Below are 13,763 nucleotides of genomic sequence, written 5' to 3'. Positions count from 1 at the left end.
CTATGTTCATAGCAGCCCTATTTATAATTGCCAGATGCTGGAAAGAACCCAGGTATCCCTCAACAGAAGAGTGGATACAAAAAATGTGGTATATCTACACAATGGAGTACTATTCAGCCATTAGAAACAATGAATTCATGAAATTCTTAGGCAAATGGATGGAGCTAGAGAACATCATACTAAGTGAGGTAACCCAGACTCAAAAGGTGAATCATGGTATGCACTCACTAATAAGTGGTTATTAACCTAGAAAACTGGAATACCCAAAACATAATCCACACATCAAATGAGATACAAGAAGAAAGCAGGAGTGGTCCCTGGTTCTGGAAAGACTCAGTGAAACAGTATTTGGCAAAACCAGAACGGGGAACTGGGAAGGGGTGGGAGGGAGGACAGGGGAAGAGAAGGGGGCTTACGGGACTTTCGGGGAGTGGGGGGGGCTAGAAAAGGGGAAATCATTTGAAATGTAAATAAATTATATCAAATAAAAAAAAAACTTAAAGAACTATGAACTAGTCATGTTTCACATAACTGGCATATCCATTTTCTGGATAAATGTTTTGTGACCTATTGTTAAGAGTCACATGATCAGAAGGTATGTTGGAATCAGCATACCACCAAGCTTATAAAATCTAATATATACAATTATAAAACTAAAGAGACAGCTTAGCCTTAATATTTTTTCAGAAAAAATAAGTTGGTACCCTGACAAAGTATGAAAAACATGTTAAATAACATGTTAAATTCTCTTTTTTTCTACACTGGACTATTACTCATGAAGAGCAACAGAGACTGAGGTCAATTAGGCACAACTGTGTCATTTTCCCTTTCCTCCCATATGCTACACAATACACCCACCTACACACCCAAACACATGCACACACAATCTCCAATACATCAGATGTTCAATGAAGGCTGTATAGTTAGTAATCCAAACACATGCATATATACCACAGTAGCTTAGTGGCCCAGTTCTCCCTGACTGCTATAAGCAAGGCACATACTAGACAATGGTCTCTAGTGTCACAGTAGCATCATCTGTGGCTCTAGTACAGAAAAACATGTTCAAGTAAAACATAAGACTGAAATTCTACTTTCAATTTTAGCAAACTGAGCTAAAGAATATACTTTCAAGGAAGATATGGATAGATAGTAACAGAAAAACAAGAGATTTTAAAAATGAGAACTCATAGGCTGACAATAAACAAAGTTTTCCTCTTCAAAAACATCCTTTTAAGGACAAGCATGTCTACATTTAGAAATCAAAGGAAAGGTAACATTAAATCTTAATTTCTTCTACCACTGGTTTTTTTTTAAGTCTATTAATTTGAAACAAAACCCAATGTACTTATTATGACAGCTCCTGAAAATTAACAGACGAAGAAAAAACAATCTCTTGAGTTTTTAGACAATAAAATTTACGTACCAAGTAGAAAGTATGACATGTGCATAAATATTTAAGGACTAAAAGAGAACTTTGTGAGCTACGTTTAGTGGCATGGTAGCACAATGTTTGGAATAGTCTGTACTTGACTCCAGTTCATTAAGGGGATTGAGCAGCTTGCAAGCAGGCTGGGGATGAGCACATCCTAGCATCTGCAGAAAAGCCTGCACAAACACGTCCTCACATTCTAATCTTTTCTTTGCTGCCCAGTTTAATCAACATTTAGCTTGAGCCTGTATCATATCAGGTATTGTGCCATCATGCTGACAGCAACCCAGGATCTGCTCTTCTCCCCTGCATCACTAAGGTGGGCTGTAACCTCTCACTGCTGCTCTCCTTACAGCTTTCTTGTCTTCCATTCGCACCCTGCACTTGGAGCTCCTAGAAGGCAGCTGTTCTTTCTTGCACTAGGTCCTTGGGAATCACTCATCAGAAAACAGTGCTCCTCTCAATTACATGACTCCTATTCTTATGAAAGAAAAGGCATTCTCTGAGGGAAATGGGACACAATACTCTACTCACAGGAATCCGATTTCGGGATCTAAAAGTTGCAATTCTCCTAAGGTCATCATCTGAGGTCCGATAGGGAACAACCAAAAGAGCAGGGTATGTCTCACAGAGTTCATAGCACTTATTAATAAAAGTTATCCTCCAATGGTGATTGGGCAGGCCCTGCAGGACAAAAGAAAGCATTAAGTCAGCACAAAATGACTTCTTGTCTGCAATATCTGGGCTCTGTCTTCCTTCTACCATTATGTACGCATGCCTCTTTGACCACACAGTGTTTGGCAGCCCACCTACTTATAATAAGGATGTCAAATTAGCAATCCAGACAACATGAGCACATGGACAAACACCAGTGGTCTCCATAACTAAACTATCTCTCCTAACTATAGGTTCTTTGGAATTTGACATTTTGTTTCTTGTCGATGTATTCTTTATTCCTTGTGCAATACAGATAAGTTCATCTCCTACCCATGCACCCCTTCCCTCCATTCCAAAGAAAAGAGCCATGGGCAGTGTTAACCTGTGTCTAACAGGGTTCCAAGAGAGCTAGCAACTTCTACTCTGTGCTTCAGACAGAGAGAATGATGTAGTCTGCTCCCCATGGAAAGAGGCACTGGGGGTTGGGGAAAGGAACCCTTTTGGGGAGGCTCATTTCGCCACCTCCGACAAGTTATTTAAATTAAGAGCCTGGGGGCCCAGGATCATCCTGAAAATTGTGTGAGGAGTGAAGTCACTATTTTAAGCAGACGGCTAGTATGATAGGGAGACACAGAGGCCACCCCCTACCTATTATTCACCCACAAAATTATATCCGCTATGGACAATAACCAGAGGTGGTGGAATATTCTCTCCCCATACTTACAAATGCACAAACACACACATGAACGTGAGCGTGGTGGCTGTTTGCTTTGGGGACAGACATTGTACCTTTTCTTTACGTCTGGCCCTATGTACCACGGCCAAACAGATGCTGAGTCTGATGCTGAGTCCAATTAGAGAGTTTTTAAGTCCCATCAGAAAGTTATAAGAAAAAAAGATTGAATATAATGGCAGTCTAGAAGAAAATACCTAAAAAGTTCATCTAAGCATGCAATTTTTAAAAAGAAAAAAACAAGAAATGTTTTTGTTTCAAGCTAGAAGCACAAACTGAAGGAAAGTCTTACTCTTGTCAACGTCTACTAAAGACAAGATAAAATGCCTTCATAAATAATGTCTGAGAGGTTTCTAAAGCATGAACAATGCTCTAATGGTCTTTCTTTCATTTCAGTAGTCAGTCTAGAACAAAGGCCATTAAAGTGAAAGGTACACACCCTTTGAAAATACAGTAGCCTAAAGCAGATTCACAGGACCCATCATAACTGTGATTACAGCAAAACCTCCCTTCATCTAACCCCAGGGTAAAACCTGCTGATGAATTTGTAAACCACTGATCAACACTGAAAACGGAAGCCAACCAGGGTCCTGATGGTGGAAGGGGTGGCTAGGAAGGTTTTCACAAGCTCCAGGTTCTGGAATTGTACTCTATGTTCACTTGCTTTTCATACAAAGCAACTGGCCTTAATTTGATTCTCAAAAACTCATTTTGTAACATTTCCAAATTATTTTAGGAGCCTTGTAGAATAAATATGAAAAATTCCATTGCAAAAACTCCTAGCTGTTATATTAGAGATTAAGTTGTGGCTTTTGTTACATAACATGCTTGCTTGTGACATTCCTTGTAAAAGTTCTGGAAGGCTTTTTTCTTGCTATGTAAAGGGTAAGTATGGTATGTATGCTGTGTGTGTGTGCACATGCATGTATATATGCAAGCATTTATACTTGTAGGCAAACATATGAAAGCCAATTACTGATGTCTGGTCTCCTTCTGTACTCTTCTCTCCCTCACCCTCTGAACTTGGAGCTCAATGACTGGCCCGACTGGCTTGCCAGAGAGCCCCTGGGATCTCCTAGTGTCTCTTCCCAGTGATGGGGTTACAAATATAGGCTACCACACTTAGCTTTTAACATGGGTTCTGGGGATCCAAAATCAGGTCCTCATGTTGGAAGCACTTTAGCTCCTGAGACATTTCTATACTCCAAACCTCATGCTCTTGTTATCACAAATGAACATACAGGCAGATAACCTTTATGTGAGAGAATAATAAAGCTCTTTGTGGATATTATACATCAACTGTAAAAAAAAATGGTCTAACTCATTTGAATCTGTATCTCAGAACATATATAACTTAAATAAAAAGACTAGTAATATTTAAGTCTACATACAGACACAAAGTAATGTATAAAGGTTTGATTTTCTAGACTCTCAGTATTTGACTCATTTCATAAACACCACAAAATGGAAATTCCTTTCTAGGAAAAGAAGCAGAACTTAGTCATTCAGTTTTTAGATCAGTTTGAATATGGCTACAGAATGAGCTTGGTAGTTACAAGAGGAAAACAAGGAGGTACATTATATAAAATGTGGATGATACCACAGCCATGAACACAAACTAAGCAAGGCAGTTACTTATTTTGAGATGACCAACAATATAATTTCTCAATACATGTTTGCAATTCAACACACACCAGACGACTGCATTTACTGACTTACCTGCCTTCTGTATTCTTCAACTGGATTATAAACAGTCCACCCATCCACGTTAAATTTCTCTTCATTTACAAATGCAAATAATGGCTAGGAAAGGCCAGAAACAGGAGTTTAAATTTTGATGTGGAATGATAGTCTATAAATAGTTTGTACCTTAATTTTTCACAAATAAATTTCATAGATTCATTAACTATGAAATTCCAACCCACAATGAGACAGACTTACAACAACAAAAAACAACTGTGGAAAATTACGGCCAGCCTTACATTAACTTCTATCTTCAGGAATAAGGACTTTTAGAACCTTGATTTCCTATAGCTACAAATGTCACCTTTGTGTTTTTTTTTAAATGCTACAGACAGACAGAGACACACACACACACACACACACACACCAGATTTCTAGACTAAATGTACCTATGAGTATTAAATATTATCAACTGATTAGTTTAAAGTCGCTAAGAAGAAGAAATTCAGGAATGATTATTAAACAGTGCACCTGTCTCAAGAGAGTGTCATGACTTGTTTATCTATTTAAAGAACATTAGAAAACTTAATTAACTGCTTTCTGTGAATTCTGAATCAATGTTCCAGCCTCTGAAATAACGGGACTCTGACCTCTCAAGGCACTATTGATGAATTTCCTAACTTTGAATACCATCTGTCCCCTAGTGACCATTCTAGCTCCTCGCTCTGAACATGGCTATGTGTCAACTCCACAATGCCCACAGGTCCATCAAAGGCATGAGGTGGGGGTGGGAATGACTCTGAGGCTAACACTACAAACAAAACCCTTGGCTCCACCCAGCAGTCCAGTTTCTTTCCAGTCTCCTCAAGAAGCCCATATTCCTAGGTGACTGAGCTAAGTACTGAAACTGCCAGACTTTGCATCACCTGATTACCCTCTGGTCTCTCACTTGGCTTGTCACGGTAAGTGGATTATTCCCATTTTCAACTGTACATCTCTAAGGTCAGAGCAACAATGCTGCAGCATTAAGTTAGATCAAGTTATTTCCCCTGCCAAAATCATCCCATGGCTTCCCATTTAGCTCACAGCAAAAGCTGAAGTGTGTCCATCTAATGCTCCACGCGGCCATTTGCCATCTCAACAACTCTAGATCCTCTACACATATTAACTAAAATGGAGCTTGGTCCATAACAGTTTCTTTTTTGCCTGAATGCACAATGAAGTCCTGAAACCCCTGCAAACCCTGGAGATGCCGTGGGCTGGACACGTGTTCAGTAGTTATCTATCCCCTTATCTATTTTGTTCTGTGTGGCGACCCACACCATTCGCCATTACAAGATGGCGCCGAGGAGTGCAGTAAACACCTTTATTTTGGCCCATGTTCCAGCACAAGTCTGCCCAGCAACAGCTGCAACCTATCCCAGCCTGACTAGCTTATCAACAGGGGGAAGTCCCTGCCCTGCCTATATATGCCGCTCCCTCTCCTCCTCCCTCGCCCCTTGCCTCCAGCTCTCCCACAACCAAGAAGCGCTCCAATAAAGTGTGATCAGAGAAGAATCCTCGTGTCGGTGGTCTTCTTCCCCTGCTGGTCAGGGGGCTCGCCACAGCTGGTGCCGAAACCCGGGAAATTCTTGCGCCCAGCGGACACAAGTGAGGGGCCGAAGAAGGATTCAGAACTCTACACACGGAGCTGCGATGTTGGTAGGTCTCCCCAGGTATGTGGTTCCTGTTGACCCTTTGGTGTTCGCCGGAATTTTCTCTGTGCAGTCGTGGTAACTCTTTTGTGCTGTTTTTGGCTTCGCTGTCACAAACCTGGTGAGGAGTGCCTTTGTTGGGCTTGAAACGAAAGTAAGACCGCTGTAGATAAAGCGGCGTTTCTTGCTGTACTGTAAGTCCCTCGTAGATAAGTGGGCAGTATGGGTAATAACTTGGGGGCCGGACCTGGCACCTGTGACTTTGCGGCCCCTATACAGGGTCTGCTAAAACAGCGAGGACTGAAGGTATCACCGCGCACAGTAGAAATCATAGTGAAGGATATTGATAAGGCAGCGCCTTAGTTCGCCGTTTCGGGCGATCTTAGCCTCGGTTGCTGGGAAAAACTAGGAAAAGATCTTGAGAGGGCAAAGCAGGAGGATAGGATCGGCCGAGGATCGATTCCCTTATGGAAACTGGTCCATTCGTGCCTTAAGGACAGTAAAAACATGGAGCTAATTAAGCAAGGACGCAAAGCCTTGGCTACACACCAGGATAGTCTATCAGAAGCCGAATCAAAAGAGGGGGAGGAAGACAGGCCTGCAAAATACAAAAAGGATAAAAAGGAAAAGAAAAGAAAAATAAAACAAGGGGAAGGTAAAAAAGGAACCCCTATATCCAGTACTGGAAGAGTTTGCTAACTTAGAAATATTAGAGGAATCAGAAGAGGAGCTTGAGGAAGCTGCCGCAGAATATGAGAGCGACCGTTATGGGCGGCAATCAAATTTGAATAAAGCCAGAACAGGCGCGGGACCAGTGGCACCCTCGGCCCTGTGCGCACCCCTGGCTCCACCCCCGCCCTTCTGGTGGGGGGTGGCACTTTATAGGAAAAAGAACGTGGGAACGCCTCGCGTCTGCTTTTCCTGTTTTTCAAAATCCACAAACTAATGATAGATACTATGAGCCTATACCTTATAAACAATTGAAAGATCTTGTTGACGCGGCAAAGACTTATGGAGCAAATGCCAGTTATACTGTTTATGGCAGCCTAACAGTCGCCTGCTGGGATAGGTTAGGGAAGGATCTGGACTTAGCCTGGGATCAGGGCACACTCAAAGGAGGAGTAAAATCTATTTGGAAGCTTGTTAGGGGCTGTTTAGAAGATAAAAAATGCTGTAAGGCCGTAGAGGATGGACAAACTGCTTTAGAAATCTTACAAGAGGAATGGATGAAAGCGTGCAGAGAGTTAGGAGGGCCGCTGACTAATGCAGGTCTTGCTGCGGCTGTGGTGCAATTAACACAGAATAGGAAGCCACAGTCAGGGGCTTGCTTCAGGTGTGGAAAGTTGGGCCATCTTAAAAAACAATGTCTGGAAAGAGGAAGCACAGGCACAGGTGAAATTCATTGGCATTATTTACTTTAAATTTTTTGAATCTGGATAATGATGGTTTGGCTGCAGCTGATCGGCACCAATGCCCTAATAATACCTTGAAGGGTTATGTTAAATGGAAGGATGTGCTTACTGGATTATGGCATGGCCCTGATCCAGTGTTGGCGTGGGAGAGAGGTTCTGTTTGTGTGTTTCCTCAGACTCAACAAGATCCACTGTGGGTGCCTGAGCGGCTGACCAGACGCTGCGATAAAAATGAAGATCCTCCTGCTGTTACTGACTCTCGACGAAACGTTGATGCTGGTGTAGATGGAGCCAAGATGGGCGATCTTGTCGGTGTTCCCGAGACCCATGCCGATATGCCATGATACTAAGCTGTTTCCTTGTCTTTCTAGTTCTAACAAGTCTTTTGATATACCTTATTCACCTTTAAAGAGGAGGGAAGTGCAAATGAAAACTATGCCCTTGCCATCCTTTTGATAATACTTTCAATTGTTTGCCTGTGAAAATTATTTTTGGTCTTTTTCTCGCACCTGGATGGTGAAAACTTTTCCTATTTTAAGGAGTGGATCGGAGTTGGCATGTTTGGCGCGTTTTGCCTGGCAGGATTACTTTTAACCCTATTCCTTCTCTGCAAAATGCGAGCTGTCAGGAACAGGGAAAAGGTTATCATTGCTCCAGCTTTTGCAGCTCTGGAGGCCGGCCAGTCCCCTCAAGCCTGGATTAGCCTCTACAAAGATCTATGAGGCATTGCACGACACTCAACTATTCATCCCTGGGCACAATTATAGAGGGAGCTGACCCTAAGTAGCCGTTTCAGAGACGGGCAACTTCCTCTGTCCCCTGACCAACCTAAGACATGGAACCTTGAGGATGACAAGGTGATCCGATGACGGGTAAGGCTGAGGGACTAGAGAGGTCAATCCTAAGACAGAGACGGCTACATATATTTTCGGTCTGGCCCTCTTGCCCAGTACCTTGTTTATACAAAAGAAAAGGGGGAAGTGTGACGACCCACACCATTCGCCATTACAAGATGGCGCCGAGGAGTGCAGTAAACACCTTTATTTTGGCCCACGTTCCAGCACAAGTCTGCCTGGCAACAGCTGCAACCTATCCCAGCCTGACTAGCTTATCAACAGGGGGAAGTCCCTGCCCTGCCTATATATGCCGCTCCCTCTCCTCCTCCCTCGCCCCTTGCCTCCAGCTCTCCCACAACCAAGAAGCGCTCCAATAAAGTGTGATCAGAGAAGAATCCTCGTGTCGGTGGTCTTCTTCCCCTGCTGGTCAGGGGGCTCGCCACAGTTCTGTTACTATACTGAATGCCAGTGTCCTTTCCCTACATTACATGGAATTTTTGAAAGTCTCATTTTGCAGCAACAGTTTTCTATGTTTGAATAGTAAGAAATTTAAGGTAAAAAACTGACCACCAAAATGCTGGATCTCACTGTCTTCCCGAATTCTCTCATGCATGCATACATATAGTACTCTCAGTGGGTCTCAAGTCTGACAACCTCAGACTCAAATGCTATATTCAACAGTGAATAGCATGTGTTTAACACATTAGCCACCACATGGACCTAAGAAATTGACCAAGGCTCTAGCCTGACACTGACTTAATGCTTATTTGGTACTAAGAGGGAGAAGAAATAAGGTCTGTTAACTGATGTTTACTTCACACTTTTGGTGAACTTCTCTAATACAGAAAATGTCTTACCAGTGACATATCACTGCTCTGGCCATCTAATCCCATCCTGGTCAGTACCTAGGCTGGGTAAATGTTATGACATGGGCAAAGTTGTAGATAGCACAACACAATTTGAGAGTTAAGGATGTGTGGTTACAGATGTGAAATGCTTAAGGCCAACAACACTTTCTAAATACATTACTATGTCTTGATCCTTGATAGTAACACTTAATTGTTGCCTTGAGCACTCCTTCATCTATCTTATATGGAAATTATTGCAAAATTATCTGAAGATTAAAGCTATATGGTCCAAATCATCGTCATCTTCAGAATACTTTAGACTAATGAGAAATCAAATGCAGGCAATGACATATGTTTGTCATAAGTACGAAAACAAGACAAGGTCTCCATTAGCTAACTATTAGATGGCCTTTCTCAAAAACTTGCTTTCATAATGACACTTCACATAGTGAACTGGTCACAGGCACATCCAACCTGCAGCTTGTGCATGTGTCCTAAAATAGCTCTCAAATTGGTTAACACATTTATAGGTGACATCATACCTCAGTGTAAATTCCCTCACTCCCTGGTAGAAGGTAGGAAAATATTAGTGACAGGAAGAGCTCCTAGATCACTCTTGAGGCTAAAAGACAGACTCACAGCTTAAATATTTTTGGGAAAAAATTGAATTACATAATTGCTAAAATTTCTCTACAGGAAATAACATAGCAACACCGGGAATGCTATATCAGAGCACAGGATGGAAAATGCTTGAAGCCTAAACCACTATTTTCATCATTCCAACAGATTAGCTTTTAATTATAGGGAAACCATTTGGCTCAAGTAAAACAACCATTCTAGAACAACAGATGCTTATAGCTTTCAAAGCAGAACATATCCAGACTTTTTCTAGATGTTTTTGTTTCTTTCCTTACCTGGACTTTTTCTAGATGTTTTTGTTTTTTTTTTTTCCTTAAAGATTCATGAAATTCTTAGGCAAATGGATGGAGCTAGAGAACATCATACTAAGTGAGGTAACCCAGACTCAAAAGGTGAATCATGGTATGCACTCACTAATAAGTGGTTATTAACCTAGAAAACTGGAATACCCAAAATATAATCCACACATCAAATGAGGTACAAGAAGAAAGGAGTGGCCCCTTGTTCTGGAAAGACTCAGTGAAACAGTATTCAGCAAAACCAGAACGGGGAAGTGGCAAGGGGTGGGTGGGAGGACAGGGGAAGAGAAGGGGGCTTACGGGACTTTCGGGGAGTGGGAGGTTAGAAAAGGGGAAATCATTTGAAATGTAAATAAATTATATCGAATAAAAAAAAAATTTTAAAAAAAAGAAAGAATCAAGAATTTTACAATGGAAGCTCACTATTGGATAACACAAAGTTGGATAATTACAGAAAACAAAATAATATTAAGCAGGAAATCAAAGCAGAGTTCCGGACAAGTGGTAACTTATTATCAGCCTAACTGAAGTTGCTATCTGAAAAACAGTTTAACCTGAAGTTAATGGCTTCCCTGATCTGAGGGTTTCAGTTGGCATTTGACTTTTTCCTCTAGACAATACATTTCAGAGCTTTGAGGTCATTAGAATTCATTAGTGAACTGACATTCCCAAACATAACCTTGGGTGGGCCTGTTTTTGACTCTCATTTTAGAAGTGAAGTCTCATTGAGAGAACACAACATCAAGCAACCATCATTCACCTAGTCAGTGAGGATGGTACCTACTCTGACTTGCCACCTGCCCAGGTGAGGATGACATCTACTCTCTTGACTGCTTAAGCACTGGTTCCATTTCTTTGTCTATGAATCTCAAATTCATCCCTAACCTAGCAAAGTTAGAACAGTGACATGTTTTGCCAGGAACTGGTGATGAGTCGCTGCTCAGCATGCTGTTACTTTTGGGGTATGGTCCTTCCCCAGCCACATTTTCTGCCTCAGAACTAGGGTGTTTGGCAGGTTCCATTTCAAGATACACATGTCCTAACTCACCTCTAGTGAACCAGAATCTCTAGGGTTTCTATGAGCTAACTTCCTTCCTGCACTGGTCCTAGAAGGACAGATATACTAGAGAAAAATGCTTAGGAATCTGTAGTCAACAATGCAACAGTATAGGGGAATTCCAGAACAGGGAAGTGGGAAGGAGTAGATGGAGGAACAAGGGGAGGCAAGAGGGCTTATGGGACTTGCGGGGAGTGGGGACCCAGAAAAGGGGAAATCATTTGAAATGTAAATAAAGAATACGTTGAATAAAAAAAAAAAGGAATCTGTAGTCAAGGTATTTGGGCAATGATTCTTATTTAAATTTATAATCACAGGATCATATATTTACAGAGAACATAAGGGGGACTCCAAGTACCCTTCAGGCACTTTCCCTCAATAACATCTTATGTAAGTGAAAAATGTCAAGACTGGCACAAGATATTAGAAAAGCCAGGCCTAGCCCAGAATTTAACAAGTGTCCAAGTCTTCCTTTGTTTTACTCTGTATTGGTATTTGGGCATTCCATCAGTTTCAATGCCTACTAGTCAAGCTGTGGAGACTAACAAAAAGAGCACGTGCACATTTTCCCACATTAAAAATAGCACAATGTAACATTTGAAAAATGTTAAAGGACAAAGTTGAAATGAAAATCTCTGATTTTGCACCAGGGGAAAAACCAGCTTGGACATATAGAATATAGCTTGTCATTTTCATTTAGCTATATTTAGCATTGTTGTGTCTTGGGGGAAAAATTCCAAAATAACAACAGATTCTAGCTTTTGCTTAGACATTATTTTAAAATGGCACATATATAAAAATGTGCTTAAAGAATGTAGATAAAATTTTTAAATTTTTAAAAACTCATTTTAAGTTAGCATATAAAGTAATGGGTTTCATTATGGTAATTTACTACATGTGTCTTAATTTTAGACTGGGTGTTTAAAACCTGACTGAGATGTATAAATGTTTCTTAACTGAGTGGGGTTGCTCTGCAGTGTCCTCTCAGAACTGGGTGTTTGAGAGTTAGAATGATGAACATGAAGACTCCAGACTATCTCAAATAGAAGACAGTTCCATTAACACCACATCTTTACAGGCAGTTGAGAGACATCTGATGTGGGTACTGAGGACGAACTCAGGTCTTCCTTAAGAGCGCGTAAGTACAATATGCTACTACACCAGTCACAGTGAAGGCTTTGCTCCTGAAATCTGAGACAGCCGGTGCAAGTGCCCTTATCTGTGTCTGCCTTGACAGATACAAGATCAAATGAGTCACTTATATGCTCTGACTATTGAGCTACATGGTTAAAAATCCCATATCCCACTCTCACCCTGTCTTTTGTGACAGAATAACTTACTGACCAATTAGGCCAGGCTCCAGGGATCTTCCTATCTTCCTAGACCTCCTCAGCAATGGGATTATAAGCACATACCACCGCCATACTTACTTTTATACATGTAGGTTCTGAGGATGAACTCAGATTCTCATGCTTTACTGATCAAGCTATCTTCCCAGCCCAGGTTTTGTAATGTGTCTGGTCTAGTGCCATTTTTAGAATAGTTCTGAATAAATAGCAAGGCTACAAGCATGCTGGCCATGAGTTATGAAGTGGATCCTGATGAGGCATAGGCAGCCAGGGAATGCAGTGCTTTGGAAGCAGGCAGTGATATTGAGGGGCATCTGGATGAGAAGATGATTCCAGGAGCTGGATGGTGCTGAGAAGAACCAAGCAGTCAAATATTTTGATAGAGACAGCAGTGGAAAGGAGAGATGAAATCAAATGAAGGGTTAAGTCTTTGAGAAGGCAAGACAGAATATTGAAAAGCATGGTTAGGTCTTTAATTAGCTAATTGTACTGCTTATTCAAGGGGAAAAATTCTTGGCCAAAAAGAAACAGAAAATTCAAGACATAGTTTATAGTCCTTAAGCCATCTCAAAGCCAAAAGCAGGGCTATGTGTACAACCACTTCTCATTTCAATTCCGATCTCAAAACACTATGTCCTTTCACCTGCAGATTCTATAATCAACCTAAAAGAGTCCACTCTTTGTCTCATTTAAAACTTTAGTACAATTTAGAATATTTCTCCATTTCTGAGCCGAATAACAAAGACAGAGAATAAAACTTCCCACAGATTCTCTATTCATAGGCTTATTTATACTTTTCAAATGATCAAGGTGTATGTGCATAACTCACTTCATTAATTCTTATGTAATTATTCTCATAAGCTAGCACATTTAGAGTTGAGTAGGGGGGAACTCAAGTAAAATGGTCCAAGGTTTAAGTCACATGCCAGGGTTTGATCTCATCAAAACCAGAACCCCCCAGCCCCAAACAAAGACCAAAATCTCATATTACCGACCCATTGTATGTCTGAAGCAAATGTCTGACTGCTTCCCAGAACATGCATTACTATGTGTTAGTTCAAAATAGAAACACATACTTAAAAAAAAGCCTGACAAGAAGAAATAAGTCACAGACACTTTGAAAA

At 41.1% G+C, this 13,763-nt stretch overlaps 1 protein-coding gene across 4 annotated transcripts in view; it reads right to left on the bottom strand.

The window, feature by feature from the left end:
- The window catches only part of Mtm1 (myotubularin 1), a 108,124-nt gene that overhangs the window by 37,692 nt on the left and 56,669 nt on the right, over nt 1–13,763 (bottom strand). For 3 of the 4 annotated variants that reach the window (XM_052170658.1, XM_052170657.1, XM_052170659.1), the window contains 2 exons: nt 4,542–4,625; nt 1,967–2,116 (listed from right to left, as the gene is read on the bottom strand). In XM_052170658.1, the coding sequence (XP_052026618.1) occupies nt 1,967–2,116; nt 4,542–4,625 (234 nt within the window). Of the gene's footprint in view, nt 1–1,966; nt 2,117–2,878; nt 2,934–4,541; nt 4,626–13,763 lie in introns of those variants that run through there. The other variant, XM_052170660.1, reaches the window with a different exon arrangement.

Source organism: Apodemus sylvaticus, chromosome X (assembly GCF_947179515.1).
Source record: "Apodemus sylvaticus chromosome X, mApoSyl1.1, whole genome shotgun sequence".
Taxonomy (NCBI): Eukaryota; Metazoa; Chordata; class Mammalia; order Rodentia; family Muridae; genus Apodemus; species Apodemus sylvaticus.
The sequence above is the reverse complement of the archived record's forward strand: the minus strand, read 5'-3'. Positions and strand labels throughout refer to the sequence as shown.